This window comes from Brachyhypopomus gauderio, chromosome 4 (genome assembly GCF_052324685.1).
Source record: "Brachyhypopomus gauderio isolate BG-103 chromosome 4, BGAUD_0.2, whole genome shotgun sequence".
Lineage (NCBI taxonomy): Eukaryota > Metazoa > Chordata > Actinopteri > Gymnotiformes > Hypopomidae > Brachyhypopomus > Brachyhypopomus gauderio.
Genome location: NC_135214.1, coordinates 11,607,168 through 11,632,343, shown reverse-complemented (window position 1 = coordinate 11,632,343; position 25,176 = coordinate 11,607,168). Strand labels below are relative to the sequence as shown.

General features: G+C 43.3%; 3 protein-coding genes across 4 annotated transcripts; 2 read left to right on the top strand and 1 right to left on the bottom strand.

Annotated features, from left to right (window-relative positions):
- Window positions 1-2,492: 2,492 nt before the first annotated feature.
- On the top strand, window positions 2,493-6,483 carry gpbar1 (G protein-coupled bile acid receptor 1). Of its 2 annotated transcripts, XM_077002198.1 has the most exons (3): window positions 2,493-2,718; window positions 2,878-3,050; window positions 4,179-6,483. In XM_077002198.1, the coding sequence occupies exon 3, from the start codon at window positions 4,224-4,226 to the stop codon at window positions 5,241-5,243; it is 1,020 nt and encodes a 339-aa protein (XP_076858313.1). In that variant the 5' UTR covers window positions 2,493-2,718; window positions 2,878-3,050; window positions 4,179-4,223; the 3' UTR covers window positions 5,244-6,483. The 2 variants fall into 2 exon arrangements, with proteins under 2 accessions (XP_076858313.1, XP_076858312.1); XM_077002197.1 differs by lacking the exon at window positions 2,878-3,050.
- A 3,730-nt stretch (window positions 6,484-10,213) lies between these two features.
- On the top strand, window positions 10,214-17,104 carry LOC143512187 (keratin, type I cytoskeletal 18-like). Its single transcript, XM_077002196.1, has 8 exons — window positions 10,214-10,680; window positions 11,266-11,348; window positions 12,060-12,216; window positions 12,453-12,617; window positions 13,184-13,309; window positions 15,047-15,567; window positions 15,924-15,958; window positions 16,372-17,104. The coding sequence occupies exons 1-8, from the start codon at window positions 10,285-10,287 to the stop codon at window positions 16,689-16,691; spliced, it is 1,803 nt and encodes a 600-aa protein (XP_076858311.1). The 5' UTR covers window positions 10,214-10,284; the 3' UTR covers window positions 16,692-17,104.
- On the bottom strand, window positions 16,968-24,431 carry LOC143512189 (actin-related protein 2/3 complex subunit 2-A-like). The gene is made up of 10 exons (XM_077002199.1): window positions 24,213-24,431; window positions 23,474-23,508; window positions 22,909-23,021; window positions 21,379-21,424; window positions 20,984-21,170; window positions 20,741-20,834; window positions 20,164-20,290; window positions 18,978-19,078; window positions 18,509-18,609; window positions 16,968-17,371 (listed from the first exon to the last, which is right to left on the bottom strand). Exons 1-10 carry the CDS (start codon window positions 24,284-24,286, stop codon window positions 17,350-17,352), a joined length of 900 nt encoding a protein of 299 aa, XP_076858314.1. The 5' UTR covers window positions 24,287-24,431; the 3' UTR covers window positions 16,968-17,349.
- Window positions 24,432-25,176: the final 745 nt, after the last annotated feature.

Genomic DNA, 25,176 nt, shown 5'->3' with positions numbered 1-25,176 from the left:
GGTTTCCATCCAAACCTTTCGAAAAAATAATGCGCAATTTCCAAGTTTCGGCAGAAAAAAATGTGAATTAAGCCTTGTTTCCATTCATTACAGTTATGCGAATAAACTTTAGATCACGTGAGAGGACGCCAAACAATAGTGGTTTTACGTCCATCTGGCAGTTACGCATTTTTGCACGTTGAGGTTGTGAAACATTTTTTTCTTTTTCTTTTCTTTACATGGAGAAGTTAAATTCAATTTTTTGCTCTCTCCAGAACTGTTTTTGTATGCATTTGCCATCTTTACATCGCGATCATGTACAGAACCACTTGACTTGAGGCATGATACGTCATCGTTTATGTGAAAAACCCTTTTCCATCCAGTTTTTCCGAATTTTGGCGATGCGATAGTCTAACTTTTCCACCTCCTCTTAGCGTAAACATCTTTTTGCGATATTTGGGGCTTTTTTCGAATTTTGGTCTTTTTCCATCCAGCTTTTTTCATGCGCATTTTCAAAATGCGCAAAAACTCGGTGGATGGAAAACCCACTGAGTTACTAGTTCGCTCTGGCGCCAACCACTGGCGATTGATCGCTATAGGCGCAGCATAGAGGAAACATATAAGACATAACCACCCCCCCCCACTCCACTTTTGGGGGAAAAAGATCCCCCCCATCACATCACTGCGGGCCTGATTTAGTTTACTTTTATTATATTGTTTACTTTGCTTTTTACATTTTGTTATTTTAATATTTTATCTTTAATTTCTTTACATTTTCCTTTTGTCTTATCTCCTTTTTATGTTTCTTTTTATTTATACTGTAAAGCACTTCGAGCTGCATGTATGTATGAAAGGTGCTATACAAATAAAGATTATTATTATTATTATTATTATCTGTTAATGGTTCATATCGTCATTTCATGTGTATGAGTACAACAACCTTCAAAAGTTTACCAGTTACAACAGTGGTCTGTGCCCCCCCCCCTCTCTCTTTCTCTCTCTCTCTCTCTCTCTCTCTCTCTCTCTCTTTCTCACACACACACACACACACACACACACACACACATTAAATGCAAACCCTCGTGTAGTCAAAGGTCTGTAAACCTCACTCTAACTTTGGGAGTACCCCATACTCTTGTTGTGGTCGTCAATGTTATAAATTCCTCACAAACCACCTGTTGTCTGGACATGTTCTTTGTGTTCCATCAGCTTTGTTTGACTCACGGTCTATCTAAAACAAAATCTTAGCCTCCAAGGCAGGGCTGGTGTTAGGAGGGAACTGTCTCCCACCCCCGATAGCCTAACCCCCTCCCCAACACGCAACTTGTGACATCCATTATTCTGACTGATGAGCCTCGGGCGCCCTGGGTTCTGATTGATCTTGCTATAAACAATCTGTCCAACAGATGGCGTGAGACATTTACATTTTATAGATAGATATAGACATATATTAGATAATGTGTCCGTCCAAATAACACAGTACACCTTAAATAAACATTTGAAACCGTTTATTTATAAAACGGCATTTAACCTTTTTAACTTTTATATTGGCCATTTTTACAACTGTACAACATTATTAAGCCTCCGGAACTATGAGTTATACTGTAAAACTGTTTTCATTCTGTTCTACTTTCTGGAGGAATCTGCATGAAGTGGCGAGAAGATGTTCTGAGTTACAGAGAAACGAGAAGCTCTTCTGACACATCCAAACCATTTAGGGCTACATGAGCTCAATTAAGCTTCATAACATAAATTATTTGTTAATCAGAGCTATTGAGTTTATGCTCATCTAAACCATACACGTCCTGCTCATCCCCCTCACACACTCCAGAACAGCTTTAGCCAACTATTACAACCTTACAACTCTTAATAACCGAACTCTTATATCCTGACTCTTATAATTGCAAGTCCAATATGTTTCTTCTTTAGAAAGACAGTATCTGTGTTACACAACATATTGTGTAAATTGCATTGTGCAATAATTAGTGCGTGTACTGTGGTTATGATGTGATATTTTTTGATCTAAGATGTGCGTGCGTGAGTGTGTGCACGCTTGCACGGCCTCCTGTGTGTGTGCTCGTGTGTAAAATGCTCAGTTTCCCATGAGAGCATTGCTGCGGAGGACAATGCGGACCTGACACATGAGGTGATAGATGTGTTCGCCCAGGCTGTGGAAACAGGCCACTGATCTTCTGGCCCTTTAAAACAGCTTTCCCATTCACCAGGCCACATCAGTCAGACTCTTAGGGACACAGGGACAGGGGATGACCTGGAAAACACAAGACGTTGTTTACTGCAGTTTCTTAACTCTCTCCAAAATGAAATATAAAAAATATGTAAAAATGCTTGCTCTGATATCAAGTCAAATAAATGTGTTTTTATTTATTCCATAAATGCTCATGAATGAAACACGTCTCACGCCCACACATACGTTTAGCTGTACAATAAATGAAACCTTCCTCCGACAACTGGGGTCTTCGAACTTTCCCTTCCTCCGAGTCAGACTCGAAAGGCTTACTGTGTCTTTAAGATTCATTCTGCTAAATTATAGGACGGTCCAAGTAGCCTTTTCAAACAACTGTGACGCGCTCTCGTTTTTCAATCGCGAGTATCCGGCGGTTGCGGGAAGATAACGGTATTAACATGTGTAAATAACGGGGAGATTTGGAAGGATTGATGGCGTGTAACAACTCAGCACCTCCATCTTTCTGAAGGGTGTTTCCTTATTGTGTTATCAAGGTAAGTGCTTTATTGAAATCTAAGACTGAGTTTATGCGTCCTCAGACTAAATGCTTCCTTTACCCCAGCCGTTTTATGAAGTGCTATAGACGTTTTTATTCGAGCTTGGTGTTCTACAAGAGTGCATATCAGTGACACTCATGTGTGTTTATATCACAGGGGATGTCCAGGAATGGCGATTGCCAAAAGATGAACTCAAATCAAGCAGAGTTACTTTAAAAGTTAACTTACTTTAAAGTAAAAAGTAAGGAAGCATCTGCTAAAGAGAATCACATCTCACTTCACCACCCTGGGCAGCAAGAGGTTAACTTTTGCAAGTATAAAGCACTTTTGTAAGTTACTAGATTGAACCCAGAAGTGTGTGTGTGTTTGTGTGTGTGTGTGTGTGTGTTTGCATAATATATGAATTAAATAAACCATCAGCCCAGAGATGATGTGTGATTAGTGCCTTGAAGAGACTCATGGTGCAGGTACACAGTGAGGATGAAGTTACTGTGTGCTGATTTAAGGCTGATTTAACACCACACCGAAAAGTCATCAGGAATAAAACCAGAAGTAACATTTCATAAGAGCAGAGTTTCTTATGAAATACTCTAACAGCTTGTTTTTTTTTAGAACTTTTTGTTGTTTTTTTCTTTTCTGAGGAGCATTAGGAAAGATTGTGTATTTCACATTGTAATTGGTGAATGTGTTGAAGAAAGTGTAGAGCGCAGAATGAAATCTCCCAGAATTCTGCCTTGCTCTGACCTTCATGGGTGCTGTTAGCCATCTATCATGGGACTGTGAGAAGGTTCAATGCAAACACACGCGTAAACACATCGGTGCTTGTGGCGGTAGGGTTGTTCATTAGGTGTTGATAACAGTCCCGTCCCAATGCTGTGTTAGATGTGCAATTAGTCATGTAGCATTTGGAGTAACTAGACAGGTGAATCAGGGCTGTATCTGAGCAACCAGCCGTGATGCAGCTGATAACATCCCTTTATATTCATCTGACCTAAAAAAGTCACGCGTATTTCTTACTCATGCCTCATGTTTACTTCAACACTGTTTTTCTTTAAATATGCTAATTGCTGATAATTTTCTGATACTTCATTTAGAATGAAGACTAAACTTTTGTTTAAATATAGTCATATAGTCCATAGTCATTCTCAGTTATTTTCCTCTAGGATTAAAACAGAAATGTGCTGAGGATGAATAAACTTCTATGATGTTTCCTCACTGCCTCTGTACGCTCTGGGGTCTCATTGTAAAAACTCTCTGACTTTAGTGAAAGTACTTTATTAACTGATCATATTGACGACTCAGCTCTCACTGAAATGTTTTTGCCTTCGTCTTGCTGATTAGGGAACTCCCATGTAATAGTGCTGCAGTGGTGCCCTGACTGGGTGTTTAAGAAGTTTAGGTACAACGAGGACTGAAGCTCCACATTGTCTAAAAGCTCCTTCTCATGCATCCCCCAGTGTGGATCTAGGTGCAGTGACGCAGAGCTCCTGCAGGTGGCGAGCATGAGCTGGACACAGCCACAGGAGCTGGACAGGCTTATTCTGATAATCACGCTGCCCCTGTCATCAGCCATCATCCTGACCAACCTCCTCATCATCGTGGGCATCGCCTGCAACCGCCAGCTCCACACCACGCCCAACTACTTCTTCTTGAGCCTGCTGGTGGCGGCGGTGTGCACGGGCGTGGCCTTGCCCTTCGTCCCCCGCATGGGCCTGGACCGCCCGCTGCCGTTCCACGCCTGCATGCTCGTGCACATCTTCCCCAACTTCCTGCTCCTCTCTTTCCTCTTCAACCTGGTCATGGTGCACTACGAGCGCTACCTCTGCATCGCCAGCCCGCTGCACTACAGCCGCTTCTGGGTGCACCGCTGCTTCCCCGCCGCCCTGCTGGCCGTCTGGATGCCCCCGCTCCTCTACGCCTCTCTGCCCGCGTTTGGCTGGAACAGCTGGTCCGAGCCCGGCCCGCAGGACAACAGCACTAACCCCGTCCAGGCGGGAAGGGCCGGGAACTGCTCCAGGAGCAAGTGTGGGGTGAGCGAACTCTGCTCCTACAGACAGGTGTTCCCCAAGGCCTTCATCTACGTGGAGGTGTACGGGCTGCTCCTCCCCGGCATTATTTCCATAGCGGCGATGACGGCACGTGTGCTCTGCCTTGCCCACAAGCAGCTGCGTGACATCTGCAGGCTGCAACGTGCCGTGGGCCAGGACGGAGGCCAGGCACGTGAACAACGGCTCAACCTGCGCTACGCCAAGTGCGTCGCCGTGGTCTCCCTCACCTTCCTCGTCTGCTGGGTGCCCTACGTCGTCTCCCTCCACATGTCCGTGGTGCGGTTTCATGGCGGGGGGACTGTGGGCTCCTCCTCCAACATCGTGCTGTCCTGCGTTGGCATCGGTAGCATGGCCATCATACCCGTCATCCTGGGCCTGGCGAACCGCCAGTACACCGAGCCGATTCGGGAGCTGCTGGGAAAACTGCGGGACCGCTGTAGTGGAAGACTGATCTCAGGAGATGGGCCTGCCTGAAAACCAGGGCTTATGTTTATCTAGACTGTTTGAGGGCTGATCTGGGATCAGACACTCTGTTCCATGTAACTGTGCAAAAATGTGATCCTTTAATGGCATGTTTACACTTTCCAAAAATGGAGACAGAATGTATTTAGACAAAGGGAACCACAACACAGTGATGCTACTGGTCTACACTTTATTTTTATTATACATTATAATACTGTATACGTACAATAATTAATAGAAACATTAAGAGTCATAAATACCAATAAAACAAAGTTGCTGGAATCAAGCATTTTTATGTTCATTTTCATTACACAAACTATGTGTACTGGATAGATGAGTGTTGTTGGTCATAACATGGGTTCTACCTTGGTGGGTACTACTGGAACGGTACTGCGCACACACACACATTGTCCGGCCTCTCTTGGTACAGTCCACTGTGTGCCTGTGTCTCCAACGTGTTTGTCATTGTGTCACACCCCTCGTTAGCATTCCCTAAGTTAGTGTGTTTCACCTGTCTCTTGTTTTTCCCCACGTTAGTATGTATATAAACCTGCACGTGTCATTGCCCGTTGTTGGTCTTTGTATGCATTTGTGTTTGTAAGCATCATGGTGAATATGTCATGTGTCACGTTGTTTATTGTGATATATATTAAATGTTATGTGTTCACACAGCTCTCTCTCAGCTTCCTCTCCATTGCACTCTGTGACACTACCTTGTTTTATAAGTAGCAATAAACTGCATCCAGTGCAGGTTTGCCAAGGCATACCTCAAGGATCTATCCTTGGTCCATTATTGTTTAGTATTATGTGTTGCCTTTAGGGCATATCATTAGGAAATTTGGTTTGAGCTTTCATCTATATGTTCATATTCTCTAATGCCTGGTAAACAGTCACCTATCGTTAAATCTAGCTATTTTAATCGTCACGTAGGTGATGGTCAGATTTTACCTTCTACACATGTACGTAACCCAGCAGTCAATTGGGACTCAGCTGATGTGAACATAACTAAATCCTATTCCACCGTTGGTATGATGTCGGCAAGCTCGGAGCTTTTCTCAGTCTGATTCTGAAACGCTTGTACGTGGGTTGGTTTCCTTCTGGTTAGACTACTACAAAGCTGGTTCTGCTGAGTCACCTTCAACATCTCTTCAGAGACTTAGGTGTGTGCAACATTGTGCTTCCAGAGATTATTGTTGTTGTTATTATTTTGTACACTGCTTTGTTGAAGGAAACTGAATTTCCCACCCGTGGGATCAATAAAGGTTATTCAATTCAATTCAATTCAATTCAATTCAATTCAATATGGTCAGTCAGTAGATTCAGCTCACGTACCAAGTATAAAGACTGTATGGAGACTAACGCATGTCAACAGTGGCAGACTATTGTGAATATTACAGTAGGTGAATAAAGCTTCAGTCACAGCTGCATCTGTGTTCTTATATGAGCTGAGTCTAACTAGGCGTGTCTCGCTAAACCCACCTCCATCCTACACACACTCCACACACAAACCTGGGGGAGACAGCTGTGATAGTGAAGTCATGACACTTAGTCCTGGTCCTGCAGTCGTACAAGAACATCCTCTCTGTGATTGTATCCAGATGAACTAAAACTTGGCTTCTCTGGCCATCTTTCTAGAAAAGCTATCAGCTCAGTAGGGACCAAGATTTATGAATCTCATTCATCTGACATTCTTCAGTGTTTACATACTTCTTCATTTTAAGGAATATTTAGGTCAAACAATTCTATCAAGTGGAGAACAAACACTGAGAACATTTTAAAAGACAAACATTTTTAAGAGACCAACATTTTGACCTCAGCCAACCACAGGAAGTCTCTAGATGTCAGAGACGTACTGGGTCTAAACTTAGAAAATGCATGACACATTTTTCAATGAGAACCCAGAACCGAGAGGTCAAAGATGCAGATGATAAAATAATTTTACTCATTGGATTACTAACTGGTTCTAGTGATTTTTGTTTTCCTTAAAGGTTTTCTAACACTTGTGATTTCACTCTGACGTGCGTGGCGTATTGGACACAGGGCAAACAGAAAAGCTTGAAGATGTGCAGCTGGATGTGAGGAGGAGGAGGTGTGTGAGCTGGTGGTGATGGCTGCTGCAAGCATGAAGCAGCGTGAGCTCCACACCAGCAGCTCGTCACAGCAGCTGTTCCCAGAAACAGTGACACATCCCTGACGCTTATCCAGACACCAGGGTACTTTCATATGATGGGGGAAACAGATCTAACTAGTTAGATTAAGCTTGTGTACATTTGTGCATGAGGGCCAGAAAAGAAAAAGACAGAAAATGAGACAGAGAGGGAGGGAGACAGTGAGGTAGGGAGAGCACAGAAATAAACAAATTATATTGAGACAAATTATGCTGCTTTAATGGTTTGCTTTGTATGTTAAAACAAGATATTGCTTGGCTTGTTAACGGTTGTATAGAATAAGCACAACACAGGAGACTAAACCACACACATCCAATCACACAGCAGACTAAACCATACACATCCAATCACACAGCAGACTAAATCATACACACATCCAATCACACAGCTGCCCACACCCACCTAGCATGAAATCCACGCACACAAAAACTCTCTATCTCTATACACATACACACACATGCATACAAATTACAGTAACTAGCACAAAACTCTAAAGACAACCTGTTAAAAAGTCTAGAGAGAATCTCTTAACACATCAATCTCTCCAGTATGCCCAGACAAACCGAAACAGTCCTCCTGTCTGGGACCTGATGACGAGGTTTTCAATATAATATGTCTTCTTATCAGTTTATTAACAGGGTTTTTCCTAGAGCAAAATAACTAGCTAACTGCTAACAGTAGAATGGTGTCGTTTGATGGAGAATGCTGGTGTTTGCTGATGAATGTTGGTGTTTGCTGAGTTGGTGTACTTGTGGTTTAGCCTTTAAAACCAAATGAAAGTTGTGTAAATATGTGAGCTTTCACTGGTCTGCCATTTCTCTGAGTGCTAACTTGACCGTCTTCATTATGACATGGTAGTGGTTGAAAGGTTCATTATGACAGGGTAGTGGTTGAAAGGTTCATTATGACATGGTAGTGGTTGAAATGTGTCCTCTAAAGAGAGTTCTAAATGTCCTCTAAAGAGGGTTCTAGGTTCTCAAGTTCCAAAGGTTTGATGGCAAAGAGTTGGAACATGACATCCTCAGTGCTCCTCCGCTCTTAAAAAACAATGTTTGTATGAACAAGGTGTGTGTGTGTGTGTGTGTGTGTGTGTGTGTGTGTGTGTGTGTGTGTGTGTGTGTGTGTGTGTGTGTGTGTGTGTGTGTGTGCCTGAGTATAATGTTTATATAAAAGACAAGGCAAGTTTATTTCAGCGGGCTTTCATCAGAGAGCCATTCTCAGTGCCAACAGCCATAGTTTAAACACAGTACTGCCCAGGGGCCAGACAGAACATTTAAGAAGACATGTGACATTTAAGAAGGGGACTCACAGCATAACTACTATAAAGGGGCACTGCAATACATTCACCTGTTATATTCACAGATGAATCATTGACTAATGGTGTACAGTCAAGAGGCAGACACAATCACTGAGAGTCTGTGGGTTTAATGGTGGAACTTGGGGAAACACACTTGGGAGAGGGAGAGAGGGATAAACGACCAATAGAAACATTAGCCAGATTTGTGGGAATGATGAGGCATATTGACTAATCACAAAACAGGCAGAGCAAGAGAATAAACATAGACCTACACTGGGGGACAAACAGGGGAATAAACACAGACCTACACTGGAGGACAAACATGAAAATAAACACAGATCTAATAAACACAGACCTTCAGAATATGGGAATGAATGAATGAATGAATGAATGACAGTCTCTGGTGTCCGTAATCACATCACCTACACTGCCTGTTCAGCAAAACCCTACAAATAATGGACACAATATTGTAAATATTTTAGCTACATTTCTGTCTGTCTAGCACACTTCAGAGCAATTTCAAGGGAGGGAAAATTCATCTGGGTTGGCCATTGTTTTAACCTACAGCCTAATTTTTGAGGTGTAGTTGGCTACTAAACACAGATGGATAAACTGACATGCAGCCCTTTTAATGAAACATTTGTTGTTGGTTGGTCCAGATTAGGTGTTTTCTGCTGTTTTAATACAGGGCGGTCACACACACACACACACACACATACACACCTCTCTGCTAGTGTTTATATATATATATATATATATATATATATATATATATATATATATATATATATATATATATATATATATATATATATATATATATACATAATATATACACAATCCTTTTTACTGACCTTGTCTCATGCAGAACCTGCAGACAGTTATATCATTATACAGCATAATATCATTAAATGCATTTACTGTATCACCTCTTATTTACACAAAATGTTATCTTTATCTGAATTTGGGGAAAACAGGCAACACGCAAAAAAGATTTTAACGACCTCTAATTCCTAAACTGACCACTGGAGGGAGCTGTAAAAAAGCGCATACAAAAAGTTCAACGCGCATGTAACCTCCTTTGACCAGCATAAGAAAATATATTATCATTATACTGTTCTAAACATAACAGTACTTTAAAACGAGTAGAACTATTCACCCGTCACACATTAAATGATATAGGCAGTTGGGCATGGAGAATGTAAACATATCAAACATTAAACAACGGGATTTTATTCATGGAGTAACTGGACATTCCGTCTGGTACTGCCACATATAAACGTCAACATTTAACGGGGAAATGTAGTCATTTAACGCGTATAGCGGAGGAATTATACACATTTGACGATTCGTTTAGCTTATGTCCGCCTCAGTTATGTTTTAGGTTCTGGTTTGCTTTTAGGTTCCCTTTAGATAGCGCTGCCTCTCTCTGACCAACCCCCTTTACATGCGCAATGGGGAAGCGTAAAACGACCCGGTGGGGGGGGGGTGGTTTATAAATAGGTCTTCACAAATCCTCCTGCCACACCTGCGCAGGTAGGACAACTGGCAACCATCTCCGCTTCGCACAAACAGTCATACCCACATTATGTCGCTCGACCTGACAACGTTTTCCAGCTCCAGCGCGCGTGGGTTCCGCGGCCCGGGCCAGATGGAGCTGTGGACCGGCGCCAGGACCGTGGTGGGTGGTGCTGGAGGTGTCGGATCGCGCATCTCCGGGACGGCCATCCAGAAGCTTGCAGGCGCGATGCGGCCGTATTTCCAGGTGCAAAACAGCGTCGTGCCCTTAATTACGTCCGACGGCAAAGAAACGATGAGGAGTCTCAATGACCGTCTGGCGGAATACATGGCGAAGGTCCGAACACTGGAGGAGTCCAACAGTGTGCTGGAAGCTCAGATTAAAGAGGCATTAACGAAAAAGTGCGCCGCTAGTCCTAGAGACTGGGATGCCTACGAAAAGACACTGGAAGGCCTGAAGGAACAGGTGAGTAGTAATATTAGCTAAAATACACCTGTATTATTAGAAATATTAGCCTATAATTATTATTATAGTAGTAGGCCTATTATTATTATTATTATTATTATTATTATTATTATTATTATTATTTTATTTATTAAATGGTTAATTTTTTGGTTACTTTTAATTGATTAACTATTAATAAAATAGTTAATAATTGACTGCCTATATTTGACCCTTTTAATGTAGAGTTCAGTGGTACTGAAACCTTAAAAGTTTTCCGCACTGATTTCTTGTGGACTACTTGTTTAATAATAAAAAAAAAGTCATTATTATTATTATTATTATTATTATTATTATTATTATTATTGTTATTACTATTATTATTACAAAGACGTAAAAATTACAATGACTGCGTAACGAGGTAAATTCATATAATTTTTCTGTGCGTCAAAGTAAATGATCTTTGGTTCTGATTTTTGAACATTTTACGAACTTTTTTTTTTCATTTGAAATACAATAATAAGCCTACATATCAAGAGTTTAGCCTGCTACGTGCTGTTTTGTCGTTAGCCATAAAAGCATTGCGAATGTTTTATTCTCTCTCTCCAGCTGACGGATCTGACCATGGACAACTCTCGACTCATGTTACATATCGATAACGCCAGGCTAGCGGCTGATGACTTTAGAGTCAAGTAAGACACAGCAATAATCAGGGTTGCCAACTTTTCATGATCGCTTGGAGTGAGATTTGAACCTGGAGGAGGTGGCGAGTGTAAATTGTTGACGGGGGGTGGCGAACGTAAGTTCGGGGGGTCGCGAATGTAAATTGTAACACCGGGACGGTGTAAAACCGACACAAATTAATTATTATATCGCGATCGATCGCCAGTAGTTGGCGCCAGAGCGAACTAGTAACTCTTTGAATCATAGAATTATAGATGTGGATCAAATCAGAAATATAAAATAGCTCAGAAAATATATATATCTATTATAAAATAGATCTGAGGTAAATAAACTAAATTTTTTTTCGGTGTGAGAATTCGGAAGTGTGGCGTGAGAGCGTGTGAAGACAGTCAAATGCGTGTGTCTCACGCTCAATGCGTGAGAGTTGGCAACCCTGCATATTTCTTTGAATTGGAATTGTTCATAATGTTAATTAGTAAGAAAATAACTGTATCTTTTAAACTGGGATTTCAAGCTGACATCTGACAGTGTAATCTGGTTTAAACCAAGACTCAACATATGTCTGTAAGGCCCATAATTATACCTACCCACGATGTTGCCTGTCCCTTGCACAAACACAGTGTTGTGTACACATGGATAACTGGAGAAGTGAAGCGTGTGTATTATACGTGTGTGTGTGTGTGTGTGTGTGTGTGTGTGTGTGTGTGTTTTATGAGCAGGTTTGAGACAGAGAACGCTGTGCGCCAGGCGGTGGAAGCAGACATCACTAACCTCCGAAAGATGACTGACAACACCACCTTGAACCGTCTGCAGCTCGAGGGTCAGCTGGAGGCTCTGAGGGAGGAGCTGGAGTTCCTTCACAAGAACCATGAAGAGGTAGTGCACAGAACCTCAGTGGCGCCCTCTGGTGGACACTTTTAATCTTCAAGGTGTAATTATACAATATATCATATCCAATATATTATACCCAAAAAGTGCAAACACACAAATGAGAGGTCATCCGGTTCACTGATGTGCCCAGCAGTAGTAAGACTACTGGACCTGTCACACATTATGTGTTGTGTACAGGTGTTTGAACCACATCCTCTAACACCATGTGTTGCTCCAATAAGGACAAGGAGAATGTGCGAGGCCAAGTCAATGCCTCCAACGTTGATGTTCAGATGGACGCACCGAAGGGTGATGATCTCAACGAGACCATTACCAACATCCGCCGACAGTACGAAAACGCTGTCCAGAAGAACCGGGAGGACTCGGAGGTCTGGTTCAACACCAAGGTCAGAGTCTGCACTGGGCCAATCCCATATCAGCCCATCACAATCAGCCAATCAGCTGGCAGAGTATTAAATCAGTGAATGATTGTGGTTTTCTCCTTGTAGCACTTTTTGATGGCAAATAAATGATAAACAATGTAAAATAATTGTACATAGCAATAAAAGTTCATGATTTCAGTTTTTCAAAATACATTTTTGTCTGAGATCATAAGGAAACAAGTATATCTGTGTGATAGCTACAGTATGTTCCAACAGACACTCAGCAGGAGCACTAAACATCCACCAACGTCCTCAGCTACACTATGGACATGAGTCCCACATGAAGTGTCTGCATGTTTTGCTCTGTGCATTCTGTTTCAACAAATTTAAAACCAAACATTAATTTACCAAAACGTTTATGTGATATGGTCTAGTTCTTAGAGTTTAACTAAAGTCTAACTGCTATTTCATAGTAATATACTCTTTTTGCAGTCTAAACTGACCACAACACTTTAAGCCATGATGAAATAAATGTCCGTACATTTGAGGAGCTCACATTCTGTAACTGTATTTTGTATTTTGTCAAACAGGTGGAAAACCTCTCAGCTGAGATGGTGAGGACCACAGAGACCCTTCAGGTGGACAGGAGTCAGCTGAACGACCTGCGTAGGCAACAGCAGGTCCTGGAGATTGACCTGGAGGCCCTGCGCAGCATGGTGAAGTTACACCAACACCACAGAACAGTCTGTAGAACAGTCCACAGAACAGTCTGTAGAACAGTCTGTAGAACAGTCTATAGAACAGTCCGCAGAACAGGCCACAGAACAGTTCATAGAACAGTCCACAGAACAGTCCACAGAACAGGCCACAGAACAGTTCATAGAACAGTCTGTAGAACAGTCTGTAGAACAGTCCACAGAACAGGCCACAGAACAGTGCGTAGAACAGTGCGTAGAACAGTCCACAGCAGGGCCGGAGTGGACCCCTTTTTCAGCCCAGGAGTTTCATGCCCAAATCCGGCCGAAAATAATTTTTTCCTCCCAATCGGCCCAAACTAGAGATTGATATGAGCCGGCCCATCAGGAATCCTCCCGAATCTCCTGATTAGCCACTCCGGCTCTGGGCCACAGAACATAGAAGAAAAGCATTCTTAGCTATAGCTTTTTCTCAGAGCAAATGTGATACAGTTACTACTTGAACTACACCATTTATTGTAGACTCCACCCACCCCCATTTCATATTTTATATTTGTTTAATTTATTAAACTTAAATTAAAACAGATGGCCCTATTTAGCCAGTCGTATTTAGCCAGTGATTATTCGATTAGGCCAGTCTCCACTTAAGCACAGGAGGACTCAAGGTCAGATTACCATGTTAGACGTTAAACCAGGAGACCAGTGAGTCCTGCATAACAGGTTTATGACCGACCACAGAGAGATCCAGTTGACTGAGAATGGGAGATTTCCATGGAGTGTTTCCTGAATGTTTGATTGTACAACATTACATCAGCAAGCAGGGTGTAAATGACAGAACAATTACACTTCGACATCAAAGCATCCTGAGAACATTATCTCTACTTTTAACAGATTTTAACATATTTGCTTTACCCAGTAACAGTAAATCTGCAGATTTATCAGTGTTAAAATGTTTTAACGGAATCATCATAGTGACATGATGTTGGTGTTCTTGTTCATTAGCATTCCTGAGTAGGACCTGGATTAGGGCGGAGCTTAGTGAACAAATGGTCACCCTAACCCAGATCAGATGTAAATGTTTCGATGATGCAAAATGGTACAAATTATTTTCACTTTGTATTCTGGCTAAGCTAAACCTGCTGAAATGTGTAAGTTTTCCCTGTCAGAGGTCAGGTAAGAGTTTCGAGGGTTAAACTCAATGCATGAGGTCCAGGGTGTTGAGGGTTAAACTCATGTGTGAGGTCCAGGGTGTCGAGGGTTAAACTCGTGTGTGTGTGTGAGGTCCAGGATGTCGAGGGTTAAACTCAGTGTGTGTGAGGTCCAGGATGTCGTGGGTTAAACCCAGTGTGTGAGGTCCAGGATGTCGAGGGTTAAACTCAGTGTGTTAGGTCTAGCGTTAAACTCGTATGTGCATTCGTCCAGCCCCCATCAGCTATGCAAAATTTGACTTCCTCATTCTGTGTAACCACCAGAGACATGACCAAGGAAAAAGGACAGAAGCACAAACATGGCTACCTGAACATACATGTGCAGGAGTGACCAAAGGAGTGTCATTTATGCCCATCAGTGTGTGTGCCGTGTTTACCCTGTACAGAAAGCGGTTACACTCACACCCAAATATGACTTAAAATATACCCAAATATACATAACACTACATCTGCATAAAAGAGCTTAATGGGTGTTTATTTAACCTGATCATAAGAGCCGTGTTTATCAAGCTGTATAAACATGTAATTTTCTTGCCGCATGACCCTGCAGAACCACTCCCTGGAAGACACCCTCAGGGAGACAGGAGAGCGTTACGCTCGGGAGGTCACCCTGCACAACACCACCATCAAGCAGCTAGAGGCTGAGCTTGGGGAGCTTCGTGCCCAGATGACCAATCAGAGGTTGGAGTATCAGGCTCTTCTCAGTATCAAGACTAAACTGCAGGAGGAGATCAACGCCTATCAAGGCCTGCTGGAAGGGTCAGGCATGGCTGATGGAGGTGGAACACACTGGGGAACCAGTGCACACGAAGGTGTCAAAGACAAAGGAGCTGGTGCACGTGACCATCCCAAAATAAATGATGCTGATGCACGTGACGATATCAAAGACAAAGGTGCTGGTGCACGTGACCATCCCAAAATAAATGGCGCTGATGCACGTGACGATATCAAAGACAAGGGTGACGATACCAAAATAAACGGTGCTGGTGCACGTGAAGATACTAAAGATAAGGGTATGGTCGCATATGAAGACATCAAGGACACCAGTTTGCCTGAGAATTATGATGACAGGTATTACATGACATACGCATATAATAAATCAGAAACAATCAGATCTGAACGATGGCTAAGAGAGTAGATGAGAGAGAATGGAGAGAGGAGAACAGATCTCAGAGAGAAAAACAAATATTTGGGTCCAGCCTGTGAGTTTCACAGGCTTTTGACTCTGTGAAATCACAGGACTTATTCTGTACTAAAGGCTTTAAGGGCTCAAGCAACCTACTAGGATGGCACACACACACCCCAGTATAACAGGAACCCAAAAGTGCACACACACTTGTAGTGTCACCTTCTACACACAAATCAAAGCTTTCTTCAGCTCCCACTAACTGTGTACTGTCTCTCTTCCTCCCCTTGACTCCTGACAGTGTGGAGTTTTCGTTAGAGCAGGCTTTGAACGCCGGTGAGTACCAACCTAGTTTTGCTTGTCAAGCACTCATTTTCACACTTGATTAAACATCAGTGAACATTTAATAAAAACTCATTCAAACCGACTACTATTTTCCTAATGATACCTGAACAAACCTGCTTGTCAAATATTGACGTCTGTCAGTGTTCCAGTGATTCCTGCGAACGGCAGAATGACTTTTTGAAAGGGCTTGAGACATTATTACTATTCTCGTTATAATTGCTATTGCTTTTTGGATTTTTACAAATAAGCAATTCACTATTTATTCTACCTTTGACCAGGACAGTTTACTGTAGCATAGATGCTAAAAATATTTTTTCTTGTTACAGCACACAAATCAAGCCAGTGCCTCCAATTTTTGGTGGCCCCTAACTCTAACCCCTAACCCTAACCCCAATCCCTAACAGTCCCTGCAGCATGCCCGGGTGTAGTTCCTGAGAGAGACGAGAAGAGTGAGGAGACTGCAGAAGATCTGGTGGTCCCACAGTGTGACCAGGAGCTGAGTGCTTCCATTCCTGCCACCACGGAGAAGCTGGGAGAGGAGCCAAAAGAGGAACCAGCAGACAGAAAGGAGAAGGAGGAGGAAGAGGAGCCCTCGAATCGCAGCCTAGAGGTGGACGTGGGCGGAGAGGTGCAAGAGAAACAGGTAGAGATGCAACAGGAAGAGGAGGAGCCAGCAAAGACAGAGGTGGAGTCTTCACAGAGTGAGGAACAGCTGGAGGAGTGACCGCGACACCCTGACATACCACAGTCTCCCTACAGGAAAGATGGGTCTTACATTACTGCCCAAGAACAAGCCTCTAATCTGTCCAACTCTCTGAGTAACACCTTCACCTCACATCCCCTGTACGCAATAATAAAACAAGTGCCCTTCTAAGTCTGTGTTGGTTGTGTAGTGGGTCTGCAAGTGTGTGGTAGTGAACTCTGTGGATCCAAGTACATCCTTCTGTCTCAATTTTAACAGCTAGAACAAGGCAGAACTCTGTAGGGAAGTAGCAGACGCCTCTTTTCTATAAGACTTTATTGAGTGTGTCGTGATCTCAAATGCAGACATATGATCAGACATGACAGACACAAAAGGGGAAATGAAAGGAATTTAGCGTGAAAGCGTATCACACAACACACGTGAGCTAAGGGCAACCAGGCGGGCAAAAACAAAATGTCCATCAGGAGACGTATCAAAAATGATCGTTACACTGGTTCGTCTTAAGGAACGAATCAAATTCTTATCCTAAATTCGCAAAGCGTAGGGGTGTCGCGGTCCCCCTGTGGGTTTTCAGACGTCTTGCAGGAGCACTACCCAGACGATGGGAACTGGTTAGCACCCAGGCAGCGCTGGTTGGTCTCAATGAGGTCCTGTATGCGTGCTCCGTCAGGCAGACACATCAGCGAGTAAAGGTCTTTCCCCTGAACAGAGATGATCACATTAGATCCACGAATCTGAACAATGTAAACATCAAACTAAACCAGTTATTACTATCAATCTGGTAGAACAAATGAATTCATGGACAGAACAAGGCTGTGTATAGAAACTTGACCTTATCACTGAAAATTCACCATTTTACACCCAGTAATTACAAGGTCAAAGATCAACAGAGAATTATTGGATTTCACAATGATATTATACACAGTCTTTACACAAAGGTAATACAGCAGTCAGGAGTTTGGCGGAGCACAGATGGATCACTGCTATAATCTCCATTTTGTACAAAGAGGTAGGAGAATGAAACCAGTGTCAAAGTTTCATGTTACTGAGCAAACATTAACACATAGCACATTAACACAAGAGTGGTGAGGGGCCTACCCTCTTACTGAGGAACGTGTCACTTCAAAGCCACGAGTGTGTATGCAACACACCCTGCTGATTCAATTAATCGGTGTGTCTGAGATCACAGTGCAAGAGTTTAGGTTGTGTGTGAAAGCCATTAACTTTGAGGTGTGTGTGTGTGTGTGTGTGTGTGTGTGTGTGTGTGTGTGTGTGTGTGTGAGAGCATTGTTCTTGACTTCTGCTTGGAGCTTTTGAACTCGGACCAGAGGTGCAGATACAGAATGGTTAGACAGCGGAACTGACAGGAGACCCTCCCACTGATATAAGCTTCAAGGAAGTGATCACTTCACTGAAGAAGTTCAGTTTCTTTATGTCTTTTCTAATGACGTTTTATGTCATTTCTCCATAATTGGGCCTTCCAGTTCTAAACCATCTTGAATTTTAATCCATGCTGGAAGTGGTGCAATTGTGACTCAAGTTGTGGCCACAATTCTACTCTTTGGTAACGTGGGAGAATGTGTCACATTGGTTTCTGCAGAGCACAATTAATGATCCCACCCAGTGAGACCACGGAAACCTTCACGTCTCCCGACAAGAACAGGTCTGGGGTCATGTGCTGTTCTCCTGTGTCCTGAGAGTCAGAGACCCGTATTAAACTAGCAGATCGGTTGGACTATATGCTCACGAAGCATAAGGAGTCACTTTAGGACCACGACTTCACTCTGAAAGCAATATACAAGGTGCATCTAAAGCCAGCGAGCACTGGCAATACTCACGAGATTGTCTTCATCTCTTTCTTCTCAGCGTCAGGACGAGCGCGATTCAGGACCTTCAGGAAGTCAGAGGTCTTGGCTCTCATGCGCGTGTGAATGTAGGCCTGACATGACACACAACACACACTTTATTATTCCCACCGTGTGGCTGTCACACTGGAACTAACAGAAAGGGGCGTGTTCATAACTGTACTTCCTAACAGTAATGCCCATGTATATTAGTTGTACTGCTTATTTTCAATCCAGACCACCGCTCACATAACAGCCAATGAACATCTCCCATCTACACATCCAGCATGACAATCAGCCTGCATAGGGCTGGTTTCTCTCTGAAAACATGCAGTAGCTACACACACACTGTTGCTTTGTCCAGGCACGGTCAACAGCAGGTGTGAGAGAAGCACAAAGGTGTGTGAGCCGACAGCGTTTCGAGGAGCCAGCGCAGAGCAGAAGCCGTGGGAGGGGCACTCACCTTGGAGCACTTGATGTGATAGTGCAGGTAGTCTCGGAAGGTGTGGATCAGGTTGATGGTGTTGTCTCGGGTGTTGGCGTTGGTATGACGAGGAAACAGAACTACAGCAGATAAAGATCAATTTAGCACACAGCACACGAGCTACAGAGTACAGAACCAATAGAACCGGAGTTTTCCCAAGGACCGACTCTGCCACTTGTAGTTCTGATAATGACATTCAAGTTTTTTGGCAAGACTTATAATTTGTGCCTTGGTCAAAGCAAAGATGATATGTGAACAGGTCACGGCAGATACATAAAACACATACTTCAGTGCTAAAGAAATAAAAACAAATAATGTTCAGGAATAGAAAGACAAAAGAGGCTAGAATCAAAACGAAATGGATGAACTATGTACTGACACACTGACTGACTGACTGACTGACTGACTGACACACACACACACACACACACACACACACACACACACACACACACACACACACACACACTCACTCCACAGCAGCGTATGACACCAGCATGGTGCACAAACACAACAGAGCTGCTCATATATTTGCCCAGTCAATAAACAGTGTGTGTGTGCACATACACTAGTTCAACCACAGGGTGAGCAGGACAGGGTGGCAGCTTCAGCGGGCGTGTCGTGCTTTTACTGCAGTGTTTACAACCTTCCCGCATGGACGTTACAGGAGCTGCACATACACACACCCACACGCCCATACTGGCAGCTCCATGTGCACTGGCCAGCTCTGCCTGTACTAGGGGTTTTCCTTGGTGAAGTGCAGGGACCAGCAGGTCATCAGCATCTGCTGTTTGTGAAGGACTGTACAGACACTTTATGCATTATCCTGGCCCTTAGCCAATCACAAACAGCTGCATCATTATGTCCTTAGCCAATCATAGCTGCTCCGCACAAACCTACCAAATCTTAAGAGCTCAAAGAAAACTTTTGATGAGTTTTACACCACCCTCCACTTGTGTAAATAAAAAATCTAAAAACCACCCAAATCCCTTTTGCAAATCACATACAACAAAAACAGCCAAGGCCTTCGTGGTTTGAATTATAAAAAATGACTAGGAACAAGACCAGGAGGAGCAGTCCAGTTTGGTGAAAGTAAGAAGCGAGTGACATGAAATGTAGAAGTTTAGATGACCGAGAAGAGTCTGAGGGAGTGAACTGGAGCTACCGAAGGTGATGTAGCCGATGTTGTCTCCAACAGCAGCGTCCGTGTCCTTCAACTCCAAGGGAGGCTCACGATGATTAAACAACACCTGAGGAGCGGTGTGACTGGCACGCCGTCCTTCTTTAAACTCCTGCAGGGAGAGAGAGAGGAGAGAGAGAACAGTGAGAGAGAGAGAAAAGATTCAAGCTGACATTCCAATATCTTCATTTCACATGGACTGGTTCTTCACAGTCTCCATTCCAAACCATAAACCGTGAGCCTCACTTTTAAAAGACAACACTTCTCATGTTTTCCCTTCTCCTGAAATGACTCATCTTGATCATCTAACAAGACAACATTCACAGTCAGTGGAGGAGAGAGCAGGAGTGTGTTGGGTGACTTGACTCCAACACACTCCACACAGGGCAGGAGTCCAAAGCACCTCAGGAATGTCGTGAGGGTGAGAGAGGGGAGGCTGGTGCAGGTCTGGGCGCGTAGCTGCAGATCACCCCCCCACCCTCACGCTCTGCCTCGCCCCGAGGTCACATGTTTGTTTGTGAGATTTGCGCTTTGCCTATGGTAACAATGTCCAGAGACGAACCTGCATAAACACTTTCCCTATGATGACATCGTCGTCGTCCTTAAAGACGGTGCTGAACACCACGGTCACACGGTCCTTTTTCGCCTCCACGTACCTGCAACCATAGAAACCAGAAATCCGCTACAGTGGTCCTTCCAATTCAATGAGGTTATGCTTCTAACGGCACGAGTAGTAATTCACCATTTACATTTAAACATTGCACAAACTCAGTAAAAGGTCAGAGATCAGAAAGAGGTCACGCACATGGTCTCATCGTCCCTGTAGTGGACCACAGCCCTCTGCTCGCCCTCGCGACCCTCTTCCTGGAAGGCGAAGTATTTCTCAAACACGGAGGCGAAGCAGTTCCTCTTCAACATGCCTGCCTGGTGGACGAGGTCTTCCTTGTTGGCTGGTAGTGCGTCCAGGTCAAAAAGCAGAGAGACATTGTACCCTATGACCAAGAAAACAAACAAACAGGTCACCGTTTTACCAGCTTTGCCTATATTGGTCAGTCTAAAAAACAAGTTGTCTGAATTTAAAAGTCCTGAGTGTCAAGAAAGAAAGCCCCAGGCACATAAGCCGTTTGGTAGCATGAGAAGACGACATGTGTGCTGAAGATGCAGGCAGAGAGAACAGGCAACGCCAGCATCTCATCTTACCGTCTTCAGCTGCCACCAAGACATTGCCGTAGATTTTTTTCAGCAGCTGAAATCAAACACAGTATTTAGCTCAGAAGGTATCTTTATCATCCTAGGTTTAATTAACCTGTTAAAATTACAGCGCTTTTTTGGCTGGATTGTTTTGGAATGTCACGTACGTGTGTGTGTGTGACAGCAGCCATTACGCAAGAGTGTTGTTGGTGTTTGGGAGGGAAAACATGTTTTGTTTAGATTAACTATTTCTTTTGATTGTGATTCAAACGTGGTACATTTCAGAGTACTGCGGCTTAGATCGCTGTATTCCCGAGAGTCTGCCCTTTCATTTGATGTATGATACATCCACATTGGCTAAAATATGAGTTTATGAAAAATATAAACGTTCAAACTGTACCCAATATTTTATAATGAACTGTCTTTGTAAGATAATGTGATTTTTTAATTTTTGACTGTAACTAACACTAAAATGGCCCAAAGCAATGAAAAGTTTCTAAGCTTTCATATGGTACCTTGGATGCTTATGTTGGACATGTAATTCTTTAGATGTATTCTATTATACACACTATGATCGATTCCTGGACCGTGGGTTAAGAGACATTAAGGCAATGTCTCCCTGGGAACATCCCTATGCAATGATCCTTATACGATTTTGAACAATCTTTTCATTTTTTATATTTTACAACAGCTGAGGCCCAAACGCCCACAAGTAGGGCTGTGTGTTTCACTCATCTCAGTCAGAGCCACACAGCTCCACGTCTCCCACAGTCCCTCTGAATGAGCAGCTCAACCACACCAAGAGACGTGCTTTGAATATTTGTTTTGCATCGTCTGTGGGCAGCAGACCGCTTCCTTCATTTGCATTAGAGGGGCTGAAGTTCACCCCCGTCTTATTCCAATTCCAAAAACATTATGTGTTTTTGAGCACAGCGTAATTCCGAACATGGCGATGCAGTCTTGTACACAAACGTATAGTGCAGGCATGCAAAACTACAACTTCCTCTCTTTGAGGTGAGTCGCGAGCACTTCCTGATTCAAAACCACAGGCAAGGGGCAAATGAAAAGACGACACAATGTGACAGCGCCTAAAAGGGATATGCAGGAAGCCGAAGTTTAAAGTATGACATCATCGAACATATTTACTTATTACTGTTGCCAAGCCAGCGCACCTGACTAATGTGAACAGCGACGTGAATGGATGTCACCTCAACAAAGATATCTTCCCATTTTAAGCTGTAAATACAGATTACAGCTGTCTGCAAAGTACAAAATCTACGGTTGCAAATTAAATTAGTTTTAAGGAAAATGCTTCACTGAACAGTAAATAATCCTCCAGAGTACTAACTTGCTTTTCCAGAACCAAGACCTCTTCAGAACCACCATGTCTAGACCCGCTATGTTCCAGTTCACAGCATAAAGTCCTGGCCACTAACCACACTCACCCCTTAGATCACTTCCTGCTTTGAACATGTTATCATCAGCCTATCAGCCAATGGGTGGTGAGTTGAGGGGATCTCTCACGAATTCAAGTCATACCTCATCGGCGCCGTGTTCCTGAAGCTCCTTGTAGAACTTGAGGGAGATGCTGACCATCACCTTGGTCTTGTCTCCATTCGGGTTGGAGATGTGGTAGAGCACGCCATCAAAATCTACAACACAAACCACGGATTCCACAACACACCAAGAACACTGTAAAACATTTTATAAATCTTTTATTTCAACAGACTTCAGTGTGACCCTTAAATTCTTATGTAGATTTGTAGACATTGCAAGTTACTGAAGGCTCCATCATTTAATCAGGCTTAAACTGTGGTCCATCATGCCATGTGTTTTTGTGCACGACACCCTTCAGCTATCCTGACACACCTTTGACAAAGACAAAACATTTTAACTGTGCGGTGCACTTGCTGGTGTTATATAGTTACTCCACGCCCTCATGGGCCATTTCGCAGGCCCCTTCTTTCCAGCTGATAAGCTGCACTTAAGCAGCTGTGGTGAAACATGTGCCTGTGTGTAGTGGGTCTCTGTAAAACCCCCACACCGTGATATCTACGCTCAGCATTACTTCCCCATTTCCACAGTAACAGTAACACAAACTCACCAGCAAACGTGACTTCTACTGCCTCAGGTTTGTTCCTGAACAAAGAAAGGGGACAGGTTGTTTGAGATCAGATAAAGGGAAAAAATGAACACTTTATACCACCAACACTGTTGTTGAGGGTCTTCTGCATGGACTCTGGGGTTGTGCAGTAAGATGACCAGCTACATGGAGTGTTAGTCTGAAACCCCACTGGCGTTTGTTTACGTCGCCTAAAACAAGCATACATCTCAACATTAATTTCTCGACCGATGCAAATTTGTGCCGGGACAAACAAACTTCATAATACGTGAGGAAAACGAATCTTGGCCCGTTCACGGACGGGAGGACTTGAGAAGGCGGAAGTAACAAGTTGCTTAAATCTGAGACACGTCGGGGCGGGTCCGGGTGTGAGGAGAAAACCAGAGCCCAACCTTATATGGAAGAGTCTCCCATATGCAATAACTCATCACATAAAGAGCCACATTCGCTCCAGGAGAAGAAATCACGACACTAAACACGCATTAAAGTCGGTGGGCAGTTTCAGCTGGACGGCCAGCGCCAAACTGAACCAAAGACACGTACACGTCTCTGAGCGAGGACGAGGCCGCGGTGTGTGCGTCCTGGTGATTAAATATACACCATTTCTGCAGGTTAAACCGGCTGCGGGTCTCGTTATTAGCAGATGTGAGAACGCGGTGCAGCCGGACTCGGTGTAACCGGCCAGGCCGCCATCGCGCTGCACATCACGGACGGCGCTCACCCGTTTGATGCGCTCTCAAATTTAAGAGCTAGCGTCTCCTCGATGATCCGATTGTTTATTTCCAACAAAATCATGGTGATTTTTGAAGAAGTGCAAAATAAACGCTACTTAAAATAATGTTAAAATGTGCCGCACAGCTTCTAAATGGCAGTTTTTCTCCCCGAAGGGTCTGCTTTCCTCGGACTGTCACCGCTTCCGCATTGAATCTCAGGACCTCGCGAGCTGTCCATAAAGATGCCTGCGTCAAGCGCAGAATCGGCGGCTCAAACGTCTCTCAGCAGTTATTGAATTATATCATCGCATCAGCCTTATTTCAACATATTTTATAGATATTATTAGGCAAGGGACACACATCTTGGATTGCAATGAAATAAAACAACCCACCATAAACAAAATATCTTGCTAATTAACCTTAACCCCCCCTCCCAGATTAATATTAATATGCCTAGATAACAAGACACCCGTTTACCGCCACACACATAAGACAGTTCACCCTCGAGCACCAGTTAGCTCCCCATCCCTTTATCTTTTTCAACTGAATTTAGGATAATGGTTTAATTGCCTTGTCATAAAGGTAAAATCAGTTTGTTCAAATACACACCCTACATAAATTGTGTGATTAAAAGTGGCAATTGAAATTGTACTACTACAGCAGATGGGCGTGACCTAATCGTTATATAACTGATCTGATTTGCACCATTTCACAATTTGACATTATCAGTTGCTAACTGAGGTGACAGGTCTCAGAAAAGCCTGCTGTGTTTAGCAAATGCTTTTCCTATCACTCTCAACCCACCTGCCTTTGACTGGATGAATAAAAAACTGAATTAAAGCTAAACTAAAAAGGGAAGAAAAATCATACTCTACACCTGATTTTGCTTCAAGCTCAAAAACATCTCACCTTTCAACATTTCATTATATTTAAAAAATCATCATCAATTTTCCTTTAAGCATCGTTCTTTTC